Consider the following 23,799-nt stretch of genomic DNA (forward strand, 5'->3'; position numbering starts at 1 on the left):
AGTATATGTTAACTAAATTGAATTTAAATAAAGAATTTTTAAAAACCTCTGGCATAGGTTCTTACATTATACCCCTCTTATAAATGAGGAATTGAATTAGGCCATAAATCAGTAAAAGTTAATAATAATATAATCACTAATAAATTAACTTTCCCACATATATAGCTTGTAGGTCATGGAATTGGAATTCAAACTCAGGCAGCCTAGAGCCCATACTCTTAATGTTAGGCTCTACTCCTCGGTGTCCATCGAAAGATGAATGGATAAAGAAGATGTGGTTTATGTATACAATGGAATATTACTCAGCAATTAGAAACGACAAATACCCACCATTTGCTTCAACGTGGATGGAACTGGAGGGTATTATGCTGAGTGAAATAAGTCAATCGGAGAAGGACAAACAGTGTATGTTCTCATTCATTTGGGGAATATAAATAATAGTGAAAGGGAATATAAAGGAAGGGAGAAGAAATGTTGGGAAATATCAGGAAGGGAGACAGAACATAAAGACTCCTAACTCGGGGAAACGAACTAGGGGTGGTGGAAGGGGGGAGGAGGGCGGGTGTTGGAGGGGAATGGGTGACGGGCACTGAGGTGGACACTTGACGGGATGAGCACTGGGTGTTTTTCTGTATGTTGGTAAATTGAACACCAATAAAAATTAATTAAAAAAAAAGTTAGGCTCTACTGCCTCTTATAATCTTATTCTCCATAAATTGGTAATTTCAAAAAAAAAATACATGTTAATGTCAGCTAAGACACAATTTCTATCTATGCAGGCATTGGAAAGCTTATTGTACTCAGATGGATACGGTGAGTTTGTTTACTGGCAAGTAGTTATTGACTTCAAGATCATGTTCCAGCAGTTTATTATTTTGTTCATTATTTTGTATTCAGGGCTTGCTAATAAAAGTTGCCATTACCATGGTCACCAAAAAGATAATTATTTTTGTGATTTTTTTTTTTTTTTTTTTTTACTTTGTTAAATACTGAGAGGCAGTGTGGCCTGAGTTGAACTATATGTTGGGATAGCAGCTTGATTTTTGCTTTTAAGATTTTAATTTTTTTTAAAGTAATCTAGGCCTAGCATGGGGCTCAAACTTGTGACCCTGAGGTCAAGAGTCACATGCTCTACTGACCAAGCCAGGTACCACTTGATTTTTGCCTTTTTTTTTTTTTATATATATTTTATTCATTTACTCATGAGAGACATACACAGAGAGAGGGGCAGAGACACAGGCAGAGGGAGAAGCAGGCTCCATGCAGGGAGCCTGATGTGGGACTCGATCCCGGGACTCCAGGATCACACCCTGAGCCAAAGGAGACGCTCACCACTGAGCTACCCAGGCATCCCTGATTTTTGCTGTTTAATATAGTTTTTATATCCCAGGTAATGGGATTGGCATAATATATAGTAGGAAAAAATCTTAGGAATTATATATTGTATAGTTAAATAAAAAGAAAACTTATAGTACATTTATCACTATGCTCACAGCTGTCTCTAGATACTAAGATACTGAGAATAGCAGAAATCTATATTTATAAAACTTTCTGTAATCAGTAGTATTCTGTTTTCAAATAAAGGTGCTAAAATATATTTTTAGAATTTTAGATGTAGTAAGTAATTTATCCTTGTAGAAAACTGAAACCCAGAGAGAGAGTTTAAGTGATTTGCCCAAGGTCACCTAAGCAGTGTGGTTCATCGATTCAACAAATACACATAAATACCTGTCATAAGTCCAGATACCATTGTATGCTTGGTAGCTTTGAGTGCATAGTGAACACTCAAATGTGAGCAAAACAGAAGTGGACTCAATTTTCATGTAACTCACGTCTGGTGGGGAAGATAGACAATAAGTAATAAGGTCTAAGAATTTGCAAGGTACAAAATGCATTTCCACTAGGAAGGAAATGAACCATGTTTGTTGGAATGTAAAATACTAAAAAAGGGAGAAAGGGATGCTATTTAAAGTGTCAAGACAGGCCTGCTGAGACTAAGAGGACTGAAAAAAGCCAGCTCTTTAAATATCACACAATCTAAATATCTATACAGAATCCCTGGGGTGAAGGGGTGCATGAAGCTATGGGAAAACAGAAAGGAGATTATGGCCAGGACATAGAAAGCTGTGAGGGGAGTAGTATGAGCCAAGGTACATTTTTCAACTGTTGTTTTTAGAATAGTCATTAAATTAAAATCTGAGTTCTGCTAGTTAAACTGTGTTACCTTGTTTGGGTCATTTGACCTCTTTACACTTTAATTTTCTTATCTGTTATTGGAGAATAATAGAGGCTATATTATAGTATATAGTATCAGGAAAATTAAGTATATAATTCTTGAAGCAAACATTTTATAGTAGTTTCTTTGTTATAAGATCTAAGTATGGGACACCTGAGTGATTCAGTTGGATAAGCATCTGCCTTCAGTTCAGGTCATAATCCTAGTCAGGCTCCCCGCCCCACAGGAAGTCTGCTTTCCCTCTGCTCCTCCCCTCCACTCATTCTCTCTCTCTCTCTCAAATAAATAAATAAAATCTTAAAAAAAAAAAAAAAAAAAAAAAGTAGGGCACCTGAGTGGTTCATTCAGTTGGGCATCTGCCTTTGGCTTGGGTCATGATCACCACTGAGCCCTGCATCAGTCTCCGTGCCCAGTGGGGAGAGCCTGCTTCTCTCTCTCCCTCTTCCCCTGGCTAGTGCTCTCTCACACATTCCCATCAAATAAATAAATAAAATCTTTAAAAATATATATATATAAGTAAGTCTTCTTATCTTACAAGATGCCCATCATTTACCTTTGGTAGTTTAAATGCATAATGCTATCCTCATGTTCAGTGCTTTTTTCTTGCAGAGATAAAAAAGAAATAGAGTGTAGAAGAAGATGCTGGGATCTGAACGTGGTGTTGTGGAAGAATGGTTATCAGAATTCAAGGTAAATTGGATTGGGGATAAGAATGTGTCCTAGGGCTCTATATGTCAGTAATTCAGACAGGAATATATGTTCTATGGAGAAACTGAAATATGAAGTGAAAATGACAAAATATGAAATAATGTATTTTTATACTTGTGACTCTTTAAAAAAAAGGCATTAGGTAATAATGACTAGAAAGTAATATGTAAAAATGAAAATGTTTGTTAGGATTGATGAGGGGGTATGTGAGTTTTTAAATACATTCCATAAAAGAGGAGAAGCTTCCAAGCTTTTATAAGGCACAGACATAGGATTTGTGCCTTATATTTTTATTTCCTGTAATTAAAAATCACCCATTGATTTGATTTAAAACTACATAATTTCTGAATACCATAGAAATAAATGTTCTATAAACATTAAATGCAAGAATTAAACTATATCCTATACTTATTTTTTTTAGAGTAGATTAGTTTAAGGTGACCCATTTCAGCAAATCTTGGTATAATGTGTGATTTCTAATCATTTTTCATGGCTGAGTAGTTTGAAGAACTGTATACTATAACATTCTGGCTTTTGTTTTATTAACACTCATGGTTATTTCTTGTATTATTTTTATTTTTCTTAGTTGACTCTATCATAAATCTTTTCAAGAAGGCTCAGGTAAAATAAATTTCCTGACTTCCAAATATTAAGTTTGCTTTTGATTTCCTTTGATGTTTTTTTAGGCATTACCTGACACTCAGATCACCAATTATGCAGCAACTTTACACCGGAAAAAAACCCTGGTACCAGCTCTCTATAAAGTTATTCAGGATTCGAATAATGAGGTAGGAAAGTTCATAAGAAAAATAATTTGAACATAGTGAGATGAAATAATGTGTACTAAAACACGTATGTAAGTTTTGTAGTTTTCCCTCCTCTTTTTTTTTTTAAATTCTTCTCATGGGACTGGAAAACTTTCTTTCTGCCATGTTTCATTCCGGTAGTTGCTTTGGCTTTCCCTTTGCCCTCCCTCTTACTATTTTAAATATTTTGATCAGATTTGTTTCTGTTGAGGACTATATGTTTTGATTCTTGATTTGAGAGACCATCATCTCAATAGAGATTACTTACTTAATTTGAGACTTTTCTTTGTTTCCTGTTTGGAATGTTTCCTTTTTTGGAATCCAGATTTTAGCCAAACACTGATTCAGATTTTTTAAAGTATTGTTTACAGTTATCCTATTGACAATATAGAACTATGTATATTACTGTAATCTGTGAACTCAAATGGGTGACTTGAAATGATGCTGCTAGTAAATTTAGCTTGAAATGATTGGAGGAGAAAACACTATTTAGCATGAATAGTCAAGATCAGTAAACTTAAAAGTTTCCTGTTACTCAACTTTGTGATAGAAGGGGGGAAACTGCAGCTGTTGAATCTATATGTTAACTTATGCAAAATACACACATTATCTTTCCATTAACACAATAGTATGACATACAGTTTTATCACCACTGGATTCATGTATGCTTTAAAATGAAAATGGAAGGAACACACAGGAAAGTAGCTTCTTATCTTCCCAGATACAGCCTCCAAGAGTGCCTCTGCTGTGTACTGGAGTGAGTTTGAAGAAGTTCAGGTAATCATCTCCTAACCAGCAGCTTAATTTAAAGTGTATCTTAATTTTTGTCCTATCACTAAAAGCTTGCTTATTGACCTCTTTCTTTCCTGTCTCCTAAACTTAGATTGGCTCTCAGTTAGGCTTGCATCTGTTGCTATTTGTAGCAGCAATTGCAGGATTCATTTGCTGCTTTTTCTCTTGCTGTGTATTTATGAATGTTTTATAACTTTAGGTGTTGTTTTATATATATATGTATATATATATATCAAATCATTTTTGGTTAGGAGTTTTCAAAATTCTGTTTGAATAATGAATGTGTGTATTTCCTACCCCTTGTTTTGCATTGTTTTAACATTTAAGCTTTGCTTATTAAAATTTGTTTTATGCTTTCTCTTTAGATTGTAAGCTCTTCATGGGCAGTGGTCAGATATTCTATATTTGTTACTTCCCTAGAATACATTTTGTCATGTACATAATGAACACTTAGTAAATATTGATAAGAATAGTGAAACACAAAATGACATTCTAAAATGCTGTCATTTTCATTAGAACTCACACGTATATAAAAAAAGATTGCTTTCTTTTTTCTTTTATACTTTAGAAGCTATGACATTAAAAAAGTTATTCACATTACTTTATACTGTAATACTTTTTAATACTCATGTATGAGACCTTATCATGGCTAGAAATGGGAAAATTACAGTTTGGGAGCTTCAGGCTCAGTAGAAGTCACTGTAATCATCCAGGTTCCAGAGCATATCTGTCTTTCCATATTTTCTCTTGTCAGATCATAAGGTTTTAACCATGTGGTCATATTTCAAAAAAGCAGAATGTTTAGCACTATAGCATCTCAAACCAATTCTGGACTTTAGTCCTAGAAGGAAACACCTTTTAGTCCTGATTTTATTATATTCTGAAACACAACTGTTTTTATTTAGTTAACAGGAAATTATTTCAGAAAATTGTCACATGTCATATATAATATTAATTGAAACTTATGACAGTCTTATGAATGGTTTTGCTTTAAAGACTTTAAAAGTTCTTAGGAAAGTGTGTTTCCTAGTTTGGTATTAGATATTATGGCCAACTTGTACTGCAGCTGAAGTTTTACTCTCTAGACCAACGTATAGTGTAATTCTCCTTTTCCCTGTCCACATCCTTTGAACACTCTAGTAGTTCTTCCATTTCAAGGAGCCTTCCATCCAATCTATGAATCCTATCACTTTTTCATGATTTGATTCCCTTTTCTTCTTCCCTCACATATCTTGCTTCTCTTTTCACTCAGCTAAATTTTCATGGTACATCATAGTCTCTTTCCTTGCATACATTCTTAGGTCCTTTGCTTCTCATTCTATTAGTTCTTATTCTTGAGGAAAATCTCAACACTGGATAAAACCCAGGTATTTGTCTTCTTTAGGCTTGTACCGCAGCAGCTGAACATACTTGTAGAAATCAGCTGCAATAACAATTTTGTTGACTTTCTCCACTTTATATTTTATGTATTTATTTTTTGAGTAAAAAAAACAGACTCCAGCTCAATAGGGAGCCTAAACTGGGCAGATGCAGGGCTCATCTCACAACTCTGAGATCATGGCCAGCCTGAGCCAAAATCAAGAGTTGGATGCTTAACCAGCTGAGCCACCCAAGCACCCCTCGTTCTGCGTTTAAAGTGAAGAAAGTCAGGGTGCCTGGGTGCTGGTTAAGCATCTGACTCTTGATTTTAGTTCAGGTTGTGATCTCAGGGTCCTACAATTGAGCCCCAGATTGGGCTCCATGCTCGATGGGGAGTCTGCTTGAGGATTCTCTCTTTCTCTCTGCCCCTTCCCCAGCTCTCTCTTTCTCTCTCTCTCTCTCTAAAATAAATACATTAAAAAAATGCAGGACTAAAAATCTCAAATATTCATATAATACCACCTTGCAGTCTTATTTTACTTTCTTGGTACACTGTCCCCACTGTGAATTTTATACCTTCTCTTTGCTCATTAGTCTTACCCACCTTTCTCTCATCCTCAGCTTGCTTTCTTTGTTATTAAAAAAGAAGATAATTGGGAGCTCTCTTATTTTTTCATTCATATCTACCACTCTACCAGCTTCTCCACCTATACTTTTCTGCCTTTTCTACTACGATGGATGAAGTGCCCCAGGTTATATCAAAGGCAGTCTTCCACATAGGGGCTAGATCACATCTTCTCAAAGATTGTTCCTGCAATTATATCTTCTCTTTCCTTCAACAGTGATTTCTGATCAAAAGTTATTGGATTGCCAGCTATTCATCCCTCCCCTTTTTAAATAAAGCGGAGTAAAAATTTTGGCAACTCTGTATTTCCTTGCTGTGTTTAATTAATATATAGTCTCTTAAGTGCTATTGTGGTTCTTGCTACTGAGAAAGGGAAGTTAAAGTCTTTATAACAGAAACATTTTTTTTTAAAGATTTTGTTTATTTATTCATGGGAGATACAGAGAGAGAGGCAGAGACACAGGCAGAGGGAGAAGCAGGTTCCACGCAGGGAGCCTGAAGAAACAAATTGTAATTGGGGCACCTGGCTGACTCAGTTGGTAGAGTGTGTGACTCTTAATCTCAAGGTCATGCATTTGAGCCCCTTGTGTGGTGTAGAGCTTACTTAAAAATTAAAAAAAAAATTATAATAAAATTTAGAGACAGCAATTTTGGAGTCCTTACTAAAGAGAAAAATAGATTTGAAACACAGGTATATATTTTTAACTAATACATTCATGAGAGCAGCAATCTTTTTTTTAAAGTTTCGGTGGATTTCACCAGTGGAACCATTGGGTTCTAGGTTTTGTTTTTGTTTTTAAGATTTTATTTATTTATTCATGAGTGACACAGGGAGGGGCAGAGGGAGAGGCAGGCTCCCTGCAGGGAGCCTGATGTGGTACTCAATCTCAGGACGCTGGGATCATGACCTGAGGCCAAAAGCTCTACCACTGAGCCACCTAGGTGTCACGAGAGCAGCAATCTTTAATGCCCCAAAAGATCTGGCTGTTTTGTCAGTACTTTAAAAAGATGCCACCAGTTGGCTATTTTCAGAAGTTTGTTACTTCATTATTGACACTATGTGGAATATAGTATTTGTAATTAGATAATCCTCACCTCCCATTTTCCACCTTCATTCTAGTATAAAAAATGTGGTATAGTGGGGGCATCAACTTAATGTTTAGAAGACCTGAATTTTAAGTGTCTTCTTCTATCACTAACATCTGTGACTTTCTCGGCAAATTGTCTGACTAGTCTAGATTTCTGTGTAAGAGAAGAATTGGAATTTTCAAACGATTTTAAATATTATTGGAGCACCTGGTTGGCTTAGTCAGGAGGAAGATGCAACTCTTAACATTGGGGCTGTAATTTCAAGCTCCATATTGGGTGTAGAGATTACGTAAAATTAGAAAAATCCTAAAAAAAAAAAAGAAAAAAAAGAAAAAACCCATGGTAGTGATTTCACATAAAGGGCTTAGTAGTTACTAGACAATAGTAGTTACTAGACAATAGTAGTTACTAGACAATAGTAGTTACTAGACAAATGTGTGTGTATGTGTAACTTTTTTTTTTTAGCTTTCCTTAAGAGCTAAGCTTAACTATTATTAACTGTATGATTGGGTTTATTGACTTTAAATTTCCAGTTGTGAAAATAGTGACATTGTAGAGCGATTATTACAGACATATATAACTATATTCAAGCAGATTTCCAAGTGTATGTGAATTAATCATTCAGAATAAAGATAGGCATATAAATACTGAGTGATTGTTTTAAAATCTAGTATTAAATTTTAAACATTATATTATAGTTTTCTGTCAGTTTTTTATTTGCATTTTGAAATCATGTCCCATTTTGTTTTATTTCAACAAAACCATTATAGATTGGCAGTACATGATTAGGAAAAAGGGAGAGGTTTATTTTAAACTAAACTAAACTCATTTAGTTTTCAAGGTTAATGAAGATCCTTGTAAGTCATATTCTGTGATATCATATGAAAAATTAAACACTGAAAAAGCTATTTCTGTATACTTGCCTCCTTTACAAAATCTTTCAAGTAAATATAATTAGTAGAATTTAAATCAGTCTTCAAATATAAAGTAATCCATTTGTTTTACTTGTATGTATTTTAATATTAGCTAGCTTTTTTTTTTTTTAAATTGTCTTTATTTATTCATGAGAGACACACACAGAGAGAGGCAGAGACACAGGCAGAGGGAGAAGGAAGCTCCATGCAGGGAGCTGGACATGAGACTTGATCCTGGGTCTCCAGGGTCACACCCTGGGCTGAAGCCGCGGCACTAAACCGCTGAGCCACCAGGGCTGCACTTGGCTAGCATTTTGGATGTCTAAATATTATACATTGCAAAATCCCTTTCTCAACTGAGTGGTATATAATTTTATTTAAACCATAGTCTAAGTTGAGATTTAAAGGTTATTTCCAACAAGAACATTTGAAGTTGTTTTCTTCCAATAGGAACTTTTTAAAATGGAGGATAATAAGGGCTAGTAATACTAGAAAAGAAAACTTACTAAGTATAAATGTAGTACATTGATTAAAAGACAAATTGTCTAATGTAATGGGTAGAGTGTATTGAAAAATAAATTGATATCATATGGCACAAAATTCTTAGTAGATTGATCAGTTTAATATGTAGTCTTTGTACATAGAGATTAGGTTTGCATCACACTGATTCAAAAATGCAGAAACTAATATTGAGAATATATTTTTAAAATATTACCCAAGTATATGTGCCTTTTAAAAAGTTACAGCCAAAAGAATGGAAATAGCTAATGCACTTTATTTTCCTTTTAGCTTCTGGAACCTGTCTGCCACCAGCTGTTTGAGCTCTATCGTAGCTCTGAAGTTCGACTTAAGAGGTTCACACTGCAGTTCTTGCCAGAATTGATGTGGGTTTATTTACGGCTTACTGTTAGCCGAGACAGACAGAGTAATGGTTGCATCGAAGCACTTCTGTTAGGAATTTACAATTTGGTAAGTTGAAAATGATAGTTTGGGAAATTTTGAGTATCTTTTATTTAAAATCTTCTGAGGTAATACTTAATGCTTAGGGGTGCCTGGGCAGCTCAATCCATTGAGCATCCAGCTCTTGATTTTGGCTCAGGTCATGATCTCAGGGTCATGACATTGAGTGCCAAGTTGGACTCTACATTGAGTGTGGAGCTTGCTTGGGATTCTCTCCCTCTCTGCCCCTCATCCCTCCACTCACATGGTCACACACCCTCTCTCTCTTTCTCTCTAAAAAAAAACAAAAAAAGGAATAATTATAAAAAAATAAATGGAAAGTTCTACTGAATAATTTATTTAAAGTAATATAATTGAATACAGAGAGGCTTAATAAGTAATTGCTTATAATGGCATTTTATAAAGCAGGCGAAACTATTGTAATTGATAGTGGTGTTAATATGTTGTGACAACTCTTTAAATTACTTTATTTGGGATGCCTGGGTGGTTCAGTGGTTGAGCGTCTGCCTTTGGCTAAGGGCATGATCCCAGAGTCCTGGAATTGAGTCCTACATTGGGTTCCCTGCATGGAGCCTGCTTCTCCCTCTGCCTGTGTCTCTGCTTCTCTGTCTCTCATTAATAAATAAATAAATAAAATATTTAAAAATAAATAAATAGGGACGCCTGGGTGGCTTAGCGGTTGAGCGTTTGCCTTCAGCTCAGGGCATGATCCTGGAGTTTTGGGATCGAGTTCCTATGTTGGGATCCCTTCATGGAGCCTGCTTCTTTCTCCCTCTGCCTAAGTCTCAGCCTCTCTCCTGTGTCTCATGAATAAATAAATAAAATCTTTTAAAAAATAAATAAAAATAAATAAATAAAATTTATTTGACTAATGTTTATGAATGTGCTGCATTTAAAATTTTTGAAATTATTTTTAATAATCATTTGCTAATAAGTTATATATCCTTGATACTGTATTGTTTGAAACACTTTTTTAAGAGATTCTTAAGTACCTTAAGCATTTTTCCCTAGTGTCCAGTTAGAACATTGGTACTAAAACTCCTGCTCTTTGAAGTCTTATGTTCTATGTATTTAGTACTCATTTTTTTTTTTTTTTTTTTTTTTATGATAGTCATACAGAGAGAAAGAGAGAGGCAGAGACACAGGCAGAGGGAGAAGCAGGCTCCATGCACCGGGAGCCTGATGTGGGATTCGATCCCGGGTCTCCAGGATCGCGCCCTGGGCCAAAGGCAGGCGCCAAACCGCTGCGCCACCCAGGGATCCCTGTATTTAGTACTCATTAAATAACCATTCCACATAATAAAAAGTAAGTTTAATAGTTGAGAGGTAATAAAGTATCTCACAAAACATTGAATCTCACAGTAAATAAATTTTCTTCTCTACCGCTGCTCTCTCCTTGAAGTATTATCCCTTAAAAAATCATTAGAAAACATTTCAATCACTGGAACATATATCTGAAGGAAACAGTGTGGCCTTTGGAATCACTTGTATTTTGTTTAAAACCAGGCATTGTTCTTTATTGGCTGCTTTAAATTCCGGCAAGCTACTTAATATCTTGACTTCAGTTGCCTTATCTGTAAAACAGAAATAAAACATTGTTAGAATTAAAAATAATTAGAATCTGGATGTTGCCTGGGTGCTTAATAAATGTCATTAGCAGTAATTGTAGTAGTATCAAAATTAGGGGTGAGTTTTTTTTTTTACATGAAAAGCTGGTCCAGGCATAAAATTTTCTGTTTCGCTAACTTGCCTGATTATGTTTTCCTTTAAAGCAGGAAAATTGTTTCGTATACTACTCTCTTCTCTAGTATTTAGCATAGACACTTAGTAGATGTTTGTTGAGTTCATAATTGAATTTAGTGGTTTACCATATGTTGAAAATTAAGCTATCTTTGATTTGTTTAATAAAACTCAGTAGTGGGACAAATGAAGTAAAATATTTTTATAGTGGAACGCTGATAAGTTCTTGACTGCTTGTTGGTGCTATAGTTTAATTATCTTTTAGTATCTCAGAAATAATGCCTATATAAGTGCTTAGTTATATGTCAGAAATGTAACCTCAGGCTTCTGTCTTCTTCTAATTCCCTGTGTTCTCACTTCTCTGTGGCTCTCAACTTTTTTTACTGCACTGGGTTTCTTTTATATATTTATTTCTCTTTCTTTTTATTTATTCATGAGAGACACAGAGAAAGGCAGAGACATAGGTAGAGGGAGAAGCAGGCTCCCTTCAGGGAGCCTGATGTGGGATTTGATCCCAGGACCCAGGGATCATGACCTGAGCCAAACACAGATACTCAACCACCGAGCCACCCAGGTGTCCCTTCTCTTTCTTTTCTTTCTCTCTCTAGAACTTCCTTTGCTTCACATAGCTGCAGGGGAAGTTTTTATTACCCTAAGCTTAAACATATTGCAGAACACCCTTTTTCAGAGATATATACAAATATAGACAAAGTTTATTTGGTTTAATTTGAAATTTAGCAATAAAAATTAAAGTTTTATTGCCTAACTTAAATGAGGTCCATTCATCTTACTATAGACTTTCTGTGAGGCATAATGGCCCACTAGTCAACTAGTTTGACTATAAAGTAGTGAAAGGACCTCCCTAAGGAATCGTTAAACCCACTTCCCTGCAAAATTAGAGACATGGCCATTGTTCACATATAATTGGTACTCTCCTGTGACATATTAAACTCAGAAATGAGCCCTACAGGGAGGTTCTTTTGGGTTTGTATTCTGTTGAGATGTTTTTATTGTTTCTTCCTTCTGTGGTGTGAACTACTCAGTCTCTCACTAACCTTCCTTTTAGGTCTACTAACGGTGGGAGGGGGCAGCCTTTTATCTCTGAATTCTATGCTAGTTATGTATACTAATATGAGTGATGCCAGAGGATCATTTCATGTCTCTATTTGCTAGCATCTATAGGCAGATTTATATTGATACCTGTAGGTGCAATATTGATACCTGTAGGTGCCAGAGACTGTAAAAATGAAGGACACCATTGTCCTTTTCATTGAAAGATAAAATGCTTTAAAAAAAAATATTTTATTTATTTATTTATGAGAGACACAGAGAAAGAGAGAGGCAGAGACACAGGCAGAGAGAGAAGCAGGCTTGACGTGGAACTCGATCCTGGGTCTCCAGGATCACGCTCTGGGGTGAAGGCAGCTCTAAACCACGAGCCACCCGGGCTGCCCGATAAAATGCTTTTAGGAGAAAATAAAGGGGGTGTCTGGATGGCTCAGTCAGTTAAGCATCTGCCTTTGGCTCGGTCATGGCCCGGGGTCCCAGGTTAGAGCCAGTATTGGGCTCCTTGCCAGAAGGGAGTTTGTTTGCTCCTCCTTCTCCATCTGCTGGCCCTGCTTGTGCTCACTTGTGTTTTTTCTCTCTCTCTCTCTCTCTCTCTCTTTCTCTATCATAAATCTTTAAAAAAATTTTTAAAAATTGTCTAAATATGAGCTTAATCACTGGAACTAATATCATGTTAATATGTAGCTTACTCAGGTCATTAATGTTTTGCTGAATAATTGTTTCTTTTAGTCAAGATTCATTTTTTTTTTTAAGATTTTATTTATTCATTCATGATAGAGAGAGAGAAAGAGGCAGAGACACGGGCAGAGGGAGAGGCAGGCTCCATGCCGGGAGCCTGATGTGGGACTTGATCCCAGGATTCCAGGATCGCATCCTGGACCAAAGGCAGGCGCCAAACTGCTGAGCCACCCAGGGATCCTAAGATTCATTCTTTTAGTCAAAATATTGTTTTTCTTATTTAATAAGTGTATATCTTGGCTAAAACATATCATCTGTTTAACTCAGATCTAGTCGCTTGTAATCTTCCTGTCCTGTCCGTATATTTAACATGAAAATCAGTTTGTGTGCCTGCTTAGTGTCTCTGCTGTCACATTGCATTTGATTTAGCTACAGTATTGCTCTTCATATCTCTCAAAGGGTAACTCAATTACTAAACTGTGTAAATTTGGTTAAAAAAGATACACTAGGGTAGTATTTTTTATATATTACTGTTTTAAAAATATTCCTTGGTTGCCATGATATATTTGGTAAATTAAGAAAGAAATTATTTTTTTAAGAAATTATTTCTTATAATATAGTCTTATAATTATCTTTGTATATTATTTTTTAACTATAGGAAATTGCTGATAAAGATGGAAACAATAAAGTTCTATCTTTTACTATCCCTTCCTTATCCAAGCCTTCAATATACCATGAGGTAAGTAAGATTAGAAAGATAGAATTATTTTAAATTATATTGAATAAGAGATGAAAGTCAGTTTCTTACCAGAGATAAATGCTCCGAACACATCTTTATTGATTTCCTTCTTAAAAATAAGTGCTACTTACTTAAAAGTAAGCTCTTATCAAGAGAGGCAGAAAATAATTAATGGAAGATTTTCCTCTAGCTCTTGTTTATTTCTTTTTTATTCTTCCACCACTATCATTTTCAATTTTTTTAGTCTTTTGTGAATTCTTAAAAATATTCTTTAATTTTTTAAAGTTTCCCATGTTAATTAGAAATCTGTTAGAAATTTTTTTTTTTTATTTTTTAGGGAAATGTCTACTCAGGATATTAACACTGAATTATTTCCATTTAAAGGAGTCTATAATTGATGCATTTTAGCTACTCATTAACATTATGCTTCTGAGTTTTGCTTATATTTATTTTTTTTGAGAATTAAGAACACTGATAATCATATAGAAGAAAGACGACTGTGAGCTGAAATCCCAGATTTAAGGATATGTAATGAATCAAGCTTCTGGTCTGTAGTGACCTTTAGTGTATAAAGTATAAGAAAAGCACTTAAACTTTATCAGTAGTCCAAAAATTATATTCCATTTTCTTATCAACAGATAGTATCCAGTTATTGCATAGCTTCATGCAGCTATTTATTTTTTTAGTTAATTCCCCTAGGACTTTGTTTTGTATTAGAATGCCTCCAATAGACTGGGCTCATTTAAGCATAGACGATTTCTGAGTAATAGATATTAAGTTCTGTGTATCATGTTATAAAATAAAATGGAGCATAGTAAGACACTTATGAATGGATGCTTCTAACTTCAGAAACATGAAATCAGTTGTCACCATTAAAGAAACATTTGATCACAGTCTTCAGTATTATTTGTTATATAATTCTGCAACCTTTTTTTTAAGTTTTTATTTATTTTTTTTTAATTTTTTATTTTTTTTTATTTATTTATGATAGGCACACAGTGAGAGAGAGAGAGAGGCAGAGACACAGGCAGAGGGAGAAGCAGGCTCCATGCACCGGGAGCCTGACGTGGGATTCGATCCCGAGTCTCCAGGATCGCGCCCTGGGCCAAAGGCAGGTGCCAAACCGCTGCGCCACCCAGGGATCCCTAAGTTTTTATTTTAATCCCAGTTAGTGCTATATTAGTTTCAGGTGTGCGGTGTAGTGACTCAGCAAACAGCAATTCCATACTCCATCCAGTGCTAATGATGATAAGTGTACTCCTTAATCCTCATCACCGATTTAAACCATGCACCTTGCTTTCTTCATTATAGAATGGGATTAATGAGAGTATCCACCTACCTGAAGTCAGACAAACTGCAAAATTTAAATGCATAATCTCAAAACTGGTGTGTGTTCTGGAGTACAAACAATTGTAAAAATGGTGACTGGAAAACCTTCAGTCTTTCTAGCAACTTTTCGTATTCTGTGTCCTAAATATAGATTGTAATCTTTCAAAAAACTAAAGCAGCGTATTTTTCGTTTTATATATTATATATAATTTCCAAAAAGAGCTATAGAATGTATGTAATTGAAAAATGCAAAACGTTTTAAATGAGAAGAAGAAATGGTCTTAAACTGCCTTCTATTAAAACAAAATTAAGGGGATACCTGGGTGGCTCAGCAGTTTGGTGCCTGCCTTTGGCCCAGGGTGTGATCCTGGACTCCCGGGATCCAGTCCCACATCGGGCTCCCGGCATGGAACCTGCTTCTCCTTCTGCCTGTGTCTCTGCCTCTCTCTCTCTCTCTCTCTCTATCATGAATAAAAATCTTAAAATAAAAATTAAGTATCCTTACGTGATGTATTCTTTACTTCATTTTAGAGACAATGTGTCTTTAAAAGATACTTTATTTTATTTTATTTTTTTGTAGCCCTCAACAATTGGATCCATGGCTTTGACAGAAGGGGCATTGTGTCAACATGATCTCATCAGGGTTGTTTATAGTGATCTTCATCCTCAGAGGGAAACATTCACTGCACAAAACCGGTAATGCTCAAAACTGCAGGCAATAATAATTATTAATTTGTGTATAATAGTTAATTATAATTACTTTGGTTCAGGTTTGATGAGGGAAGAGGCAAAAGGTTTAAAAGGTCATAGTAGTGAATACATTATAGTGGTGAAGTACCTATCTATCTCATGCATGGTACTGTATATGGTCATCTTGTATAAAGCAATGTAAAATCTAAAAGTGTAGGCACAGAGCAGCTAAGCCAAGGTTTGTGTTCTAGCACTACACCTTAGAAGCTCACTTTCTCAGGCAGGTTATCTACTCTCCATACCTTGCTTTCTTCATTGCAGAATGGGTTAATGAGAGCACCTATCTTCCTGAAGTTACATAGACTGCAAAGTTTGAATGGATGGTCCTCAAGACTTTCCTCACTTCTGACACCAACTGCAAGTTTGGGGGGGTTCCCACCACCACTTTAAACTTGGATAACTCACTAGAAGGACTCGGGACTCTATGAAAGCTGTTATATTCAGAGTTAAGGTTTACTACAAGGGAAGGATGCAGATTACAGTCAGCCAAAGGGAGAGACTCCTAGGATAGAATCTAGAAGGTGCCAAATGCAGAGCTTCTGTTGTGCTGCTCACTGAAGGAGTTAGGATACATTACCCTTCCAGCATCAGTGTGTGACAGAATGTACAGAGTCAGGCTCAGTGGCCATAGTTTTCACTGGCTCCATTATTGTAGGTATGACTGATTGGATTGATTGCTCACATGGTTGATCTCAGCCTCTAGGTTGATTGAGGCTGTGTGACCCAAAGCCCTGCCCTAAATCACATGGCATTTGTTTGTTTGTTTAAGATTTGTCTATTTTAGAGAGAATTAGTAGGGGGATGGGCAGAAGGAGAGAGAGAGAATCCTCAAGCAGACTCTGTTGAGCATGGAGCCCAATCCTGAGCCAAAATCAAGAGCCTGCCACAATCAACTGAGCCATCCAGGCACCCTATGGTGGTTGTTCCTAATGTGGCTAGCCCCTACCCTAAACAAAGACACTCCTGTCAGGTATGACAGAGGTTACTTACTCACAGAGGCTGAAGGCCAGACTTCTTTGGGCAAGGCCAAATTCTGTACTACACACAGGCCATGCCCTGGCCACTGGCTTAGGCTCTTTTAAACAAAAATAATCAGGTGTATCTGGGCATCTACTTTTAGTATAGAATTTATGTGACAGATATAGACAGCAGTATGATCATTAGGAATATGCCCAACATTTGAAGAGCCAGTGTAAGTTAGGAATAGATTTGAAGAAGCAGTTTGTTCTCTAAAGCCACTATATACATACATTTTCATATTTTTGTACCATTTTGATTATTTTCCATCCCAACCTACCTGGGTACATCATCTACTGCTGTTTGTACCTTATGATAAACTTTAGTAGAAATAATGATCATAGAAATTAGCTGATTATTAGCTAGGTCCAGTTTTTCCCTCAAGCCAATTGTTTTCTATAAGGAAGCTTTAACTCAATTTACAATATATCAATATCAGTATTATAACCTTATCAACCATGCTAGTGTTACAGCATATCACAGAATGGCAGTAGGTGTGACCTGAAAAATTAGTCAAAGATACTAAGAAATTAATAGTCTTACTCAGTCACTATTATTGCAGTTCATTATCATCTCATGTGACCAAAATGTTCCTAAAACAATGTCAGTCAGGTTTGCAGGCTTTGAGTTGACTTTATCAGGTATAAAAGTAGGAGTGGTCTCACCAACATATGGTTTCACCTTTTTAAGTATCTGATGTATATTATTGAACCAAGAGATAATGACATTTCTTGCTCTGAACCTCTCGTAGTAGCAATGTAATATTGAGTTTCCCTTATTGCATCATCCATTTATTAATTCCTTTATCTCAGCTAAACATTCCAACCTCTCTCCATTTGTACCCAAACTTTGGAGAGGCTGTTAAGATGTGGCCACTGTGCTGGTCCAGATTTCTGGCAGCAATACTAGCCTAGCATGTGTCTCCTGCCTCAGTCCATTCCCACCCATGTATGGTAGATTTACCTAGGTATAGAACTAGTGGGCTGTTAACCACTAGGCGATATATCTGCACTCGTGTCAAGCCCAGTTTTGTCAGGTGGGATGAGGATACCACTCACCTCATCAGGCTCTTGGGAATTAGGAATATAGTTATAATTTCTTCCTTAGAAATCCTTTGCTTCTGGCATCTGCGATTAGAGCCCTGGTCCTAGACCAGTGCTTTAGATAGCAAAAAAAAAGTTGAGCTGATGTGGGGAAGAAGGAAGTAGTATAGTTATACCACCATGTTAGGAAGAATTGCATACTCTTACCAATATTGTCCTACCCACCTCTTCCCACATCCCTAGAAAAGCAGAGAAATCTATCTAGTGGTGACCCTCTGGTGTAAACTTGCCCCTCATGCTTCATTCCTTTTCCTTGTCCCGTTTTAGATGAGGGGTGTTTCAATTGCTTGTTCCACTTCTCTATCAAACCACTATGCTGAGGATATCTCCCTATCCATTGTTAGACCTTACGGGCTGTAAAGTGTGTTCACTGCTCTAAAGAAATGTGACTCAGCAGTCCAAATTATGCAGTATCTTCTGTTCTGGTCCTTTTATAGCACTCTGAACATTTGATCTACCTACCATCAGATAAGCAAAGTTTAGTGCAGAGTGTCTATTCCTGTCAGGACCCATTTGTAGCCACCAGGGGCTACTGGCATCAGTCCAGTTGTCACCTGTGTACAGGCCTTACCCCAGAGTAATCTGCCTCGTAGCCGGTCTGTGTCTCTCTTTTTGGTAAACAACAGTTCTTACAGCATTTTTTTAACTTAGGGTATAAAAAGAGTATGTCTAAATTCAGTTCATGTCTGCATTGCTGCAGTACCGCCACATCCACTCATTTTGTGGACACAGATAGTCCCTTCAAGCTAACACATTGATACCAGTCTACTCATTGATACCAGTTGCCTTCTGATTCCCCTGATAGACAGAGACATAATTCTACTTTAATGCAATCCTCAAAATCCCATGGTGATTTCCATAGGATTATTCCCCTTGCAGGCATCCTTTAATAGGCCGGTTTTCCCTTGCCTTATTATGGGACCATATGGCTAGGCCATTGGCCACTACCACTCATTGTGGCAAACAGTGTGCAATGAAATCTACATACCAACCTGATTTGCTTTTAACCTTCTTCAGTCAGAGTGGCAGTCTTCCAGACGGGATGTATTCCATTCATTTCAGAACTGTCATCCATAAATCAGACAGTTCTTTGTTGCTCAATGAGTGACCATCACTCTGTGTCCAGGTGACAGTAGAATCTAGCAGTTTGTTAGGTATTACCAAAGTTGACCCTATGGAAAAAAAGAGGCTCCTTCTTGATGAATACTCTGAGTACCTCTTTGCATTCTCTGGTAACACTTCTCTGCACATACCATTTTATTATGGAATTCTTGTGGCACTGCCTGTGTTTTTCTTACATCACCCAAGATGTTATGGTTATGGGTGTTTCAAATTTTGAGATTATTTTATGTTTCTGGGTTACCAGCTCCACCTGAAACAAAGCTGTCAGGTATGACATGGATTATTTCCCAGAAGCTGAGAGCAAAGACCATACCTCTCTTTGGGCAAGGCCAAATTCCTTACCACACATTGTGAAGAATAAATGAGGAGATGTCCGAAATATGCTTAGCATGGTGCCTGGCACATAGTAAATATTAGTGATACTATTTATCATTGTATAATATTTGGCAATAAAATAATACTATTATCTTGTTGGTTATAATATTAGAGTTATGGGAGGAATATAGAATCAAGCAGATTTTCATGGTCATTGACCTTTGGTCAGTGCTTCTGTCAGGAATTCTGGTTCTTTTTTTTTTTTTTTTTTTTTTTTAAATTTTTATTTATTTATGATAGGCACACAGTGAGAGAGAGAGAGAGGCAGAGACACAGGCAGAGGGAGAAACAGGCTCCATGCACTGGGAGCCCGACGTGGGATTCGATCCCGGGTCTCCAGGATCGCGCCCCGGGCCAAAGGCAGGCGCCAAACCGCTGCGCCACCCAGGGATCCCAGGAATTCTGGTTCTTTTACGGATCTTTCCAGTATTACACACGTCATAGAAAATACATTGTCTTTACCTGCATTCCAACACATTGTTTTGGAATTTAGCTCTCTCTTTTTTATTTTTTTTGAGATTTTATTTATTCATGAGAGACACAGAGGCAGAGACAGGCAGAAGGAGAAGCAGGCTCCATGCAGGGAGTCTGATGTGGGACTCGATCCTGGGACTCCAGGATCACGCCCTGGGCCGAAGGCAGGCACTAAACCACTGAGCCACCCAGGGTTCCCTGGAATTTAGCTCTAGTGATCATCCTTTATTAGCCAAAGAATGCTTGTAGAAGGCCTTTTCTAACTTAAAGTAACAGCTTAATTTTTTTTCTATATAGTTATATTGGTTTACTCAAATCATTTCACAATATAAAATTTATGTTAAAAGAGTGGTTCAGGGGCTCCTGGGTGTCTCATTCAGCTAAACATCTGCCTTTGGCTCAGGCTATGATCTCAGGGTCCTGGGATTGAGCCCTGTGTCAGGGTCCGTGCTCAGCAGGGAGTGTGCTAGAGGATTCTCTCTCTCCATCTTCTTCTGCCCCTCCCTTCGCTTGCATGTACATGTGTGCTCTCTCTCAAATAAAATAAATCTTTTTAAAAAGAGAGTGGTTCATAGTATAGTCTGCATTAAAATCATCTGGTTACCTGGCTCCCTTTCTGTTTTCTAATTTTAATTTTTAAAAGTATAACTTGTGAGATATTTGTGGTAAACTGTAAATAGAACAGAATTTAAATAGATTAAAATAGATGGAAACACAAAGAGAAAAGTATGTGTCCCTTTTCCCTCTAACCACCATTTCCATTCTCAGTAGTTAAAATTTTAGCTGTTTTGTTCTGTGTCCTTCCCGAAATTTTTAATGCATGCAAAACCATGTATTTGACCTTAAACGTATGCAGGTCCATACGCATTGGATTCAGTTGTATGTATTGTTCTGTAACTTTTTTCCATTTAAGAATGAATCTTAAGACTGATTTTTCTAACAGCATGTAGAGGTCTCCACATTCTTTTTTTTTTTTTTTTTTTTTAATTTTTTTTTATTATTTATTTATGATAGTCATACAGAGAGAGAGAGAGAGGCAGAGACATAGGCAGAGGGAGAAGCAGGCTCCATGCACCGGGAGCCCGACGTGGGATTCGATCCCGGGTCTCCAGGATCGCGCCCTGGGCAGGCGCCAAACCGCTGCGCCACCCAGGGATCCCCCTCCACATTCTTTTTTAATGACTACTTAGTATTTCATTGTATATACACACCATCAGTTTTTAGCCATTCTTAGATCAACTAAAATTTAGATTGTTTCACTTTTTTGCTATTATAAACAATATTGCAAGGAACTCTTTATTTTTTGTATGTATATTTGCATGGGAGCACCAAAATTATCCAAAAGAAAAATTCCTAGCATCGAAATTGCTAAGCTAAAGGGTATTTCCTTTTTCACTTTGAGTACATATTTCCAAATTACACTCCCCTGAATAACTGCACCAACTAAATCTCCTACCAGTAGTTTGAGAGGGCCTATTTCCTCGTACCAACTCCCAGTAATGAGTATTTTCAAAATTTTTAAGGTTTGCTGATCTGATCTTTAAAAACTGATGGGCAGTCTCAGTGGCTTGGCGGTTTAGTGCTGCCTTCAGTCCAGGGTGTGATCCTGGAGACCCGGGATTGAGGCCCACATCAGGCTCCCTGCACGGAGCCTGCTTCCTTCTCCCTCTGCCTGTGTTTCTGCCTCTCTCTCTCTCTCTTTCCCTCTCTCTCTCTCTGTGTGTCTCTCATTAATAAATAAATAAAACCTTTAGAAAATAAATAAATAAAAACTGATATTGTGTTGTTTTACTTGGCATTCTCTTAATTATGAGTGGGCCTGAACATATCTGATATATTAATTCACTAGTTATTTTTCCTGACCTGTGAAATGCATATTCTTTTTTTAATTTTTAATTTTAATTTTAATTTTTATTTTTATTTACGATAGTCACAGAGAGAGAGAGAGAGAGAGAGAGGCAGAGACACAGGCAGAGGGAGAAGCAGGCTCCATGCACCGGGAGCCCGATGTGGGATTCGATCCCGGGTCTCTAGGATCGCGCCCTGGGCCAAAGGCAGGCGCCAAACCGCTGCGCCACCCAGGGATCCCTGAAATGCATATTCTAATCCTGTGTCCATTTTTCATATTGAAGTGTATATTTTTTCCTGGTGATTTGGAAGAGTTTTTTTTTATTTTATTTTTATTTTTATTTTTATTTTTATTTTTTTATTTTTTTTATTTTTGGAAGAGTTTTTTTTTAAATATTAAAACTACTCTGGGGCAGCCCGGGTGGCTCAGTGGTTTGGTACCGCCTTCAGTCCAGGGCGTGATCCCGGAGACCCGGATCGAGTCCCATGTCAGGCTCCCTGCATGGAGCCTGCTTCTCCCTCTGCCTGTGTCTCTGCCCCTCTCTCTCTCTCTCTCTCTCTCTCTTTCTCTGTGTCTCTATGAATAAATAAATAAAATCTTTAAAAAAAAAAGTCTGTTCTACACCTTGCACGTTTTCAGTTAATAATTGATTTTTTAAATTATTTTTAATTGAGGTATAATTCGTGTACCATAAAATTCACTCCCTATACAGTGTACAATTCAGTGATTTCTAGTATATCTATAAGATTGTGCAACCACTACTACTATTTAATTCCAGGACATTTTTCCCCCCCCCAGGACATTTTTATCACATCAGAAAAGAAACTTTTTTTTTTTTCCTTCCCTTCACCCCCGGGCCCCACCATATCTTAGTTTTCTATCTGTAGGATTCTGTCCATTCTAAACATTTTATGTAAATGGGATTGTCTAATATGTGGCCTTTTGTGTTTGATGACTTAGCACATTTTCAAGATTCATTTATGTGGTAATGTATATCAGTACTCCCTTTGTATGCCTGAATAAATATTCCATTATTTTGATACACATTTATCCTGTATCAGTTGATGGACATTTGGATTATTTCCACTTTTTGGCATTTCTGAATGATACTACCATGAACTTTTTTTTTTTTTTTTTTTTGGTAAGTTTTTGTATGAACATACATTTTCAGCTATTTGGGATATATACCTAGGAGAAGATGGTTAGGTCATATGAGAATTCAGTGCTTAACTTTCTGAGAAACCATCATAATGTTCTCTAGAGTAAGTACGATTTTACATTTCTACAAACAGCTCTTTTTGAGTATAGCCATCTTACTGGTTGTGAAATGTATCTCACTGTGCTGTTTTATTTTTGCTGTATGAATATAGTTTTGTCAACTGTATCAGGAATACACTCACAGATACACAGGCAGATACATATTTTCAAATTTAAACATGCATTTGTTCTATACAGTTTATCAAGAAAAACTGTGATCTCCTTTTCCTCTCCCCCTTCCATTTCTCCTTTCCCACATATTATAACAACTTTTTTTTTTTTTTAAGATTTTATTTATTCATGTGAGTGAGAGAGAGAGAGAGAGAGAGAGAGAGAGAGAGGTAGAGACACAGGCAGAGGGAGAAGCAGGCCACATGCAGGGAGCCTGATGTGGGACTCGATCCTGGGTCTCCAGGATCATGCCCTGGGCTGAAGGTAGCGCTATACCGCTGAGCCACCTGGGCTGCCCTACAACAATTTTTAACCAGTGGTTCTCAACCAGGACATTTCTGCCTTCTAGCAAACATTTGGCAATATCCCGAGATTTTGTTTGATTGTCAAAACTAGGTAGGAGGGAGGGCTGTTATAGGCATCTCATGTGTAGAGGTCAGGGAGGCTGCTCATCCTGGTGTGCTGCCAACCCCCCACATTTATCTAGCCCAAAATGCCACTGGTGCTGATATTGAGAAATCTTGCTTTTAACTAACTGACTCTCTTAATATTTATTTCCACATCTTTCAGTAACTTGCTGCTTCTTAATTTTTCAGTCTTGAGCATTATCTAACAATTTATCCCTATGAAAGGTAAAG

The 23,799-nt window shown here is 36.9% G+C and overlaps 1 protein-coding gene across 44 annotated transcripts in view; it reads left to right on the forward strand.

The window, feature by feature from the left end:
• Positions 1-23,799, forward strand: part of HYCC2 (hyccin PI4KA lipid kinase complex subunit 2) — a 79,518-nt gene that overhangs the window by 27,093 nt on the left and 28,626 nt on the right. For 15 of the 44 annotated variants that reach the window (XM_072742685.1, XM_072742673.1, XM_026002568.2 and 12 more), the window contains 5 exons: positions 2,846-2,926; positions 3,631-3,732; positions 9,319-9,498; positions 13,634-13,714; positions 15,624-15,739. In XM_072742685.1, coding sequence (XP_072598786.1) covers positions 2,876-2,926; positions 3,631-3,732; positions 9,319-9,498; positions 13,634-13,714; positions 15,624-15,739 — 530 coding nt within the window. In that variant the 5' untranslated portion in view covers positions 2,846-2,875. Of the gene's footprint in view, positions 1-779; positions 814-2,845; positions 2,927-3,630; positions 3,733-4,471; positions 4,528-9,318; positions 9,499-13,633; positions 13,715-15,623; positions 15,740-23,799 lie in introns of all 44 variants that reach the window. The other 29 variants (XM_072742697.1, XM_072742705.1, XM_072742692.1 and 26 more) reach the window with 3 other exon arrangements.

The sequence above is a fragment of the Vulpes vulpes genome, chromosome 16 (genome assembly GCF_048418805.1).
Source record: "Vulpes vulpes isolate BD-2025 chromosome 16, VulVul3, whole genome shotgun sequence".
NCBI classification, from domain to species: Eukaryota; Metazoa; Chordata; class Mammalia; order Carnivora; family Canidae; genus Vulpes; species Vulpes vulpes.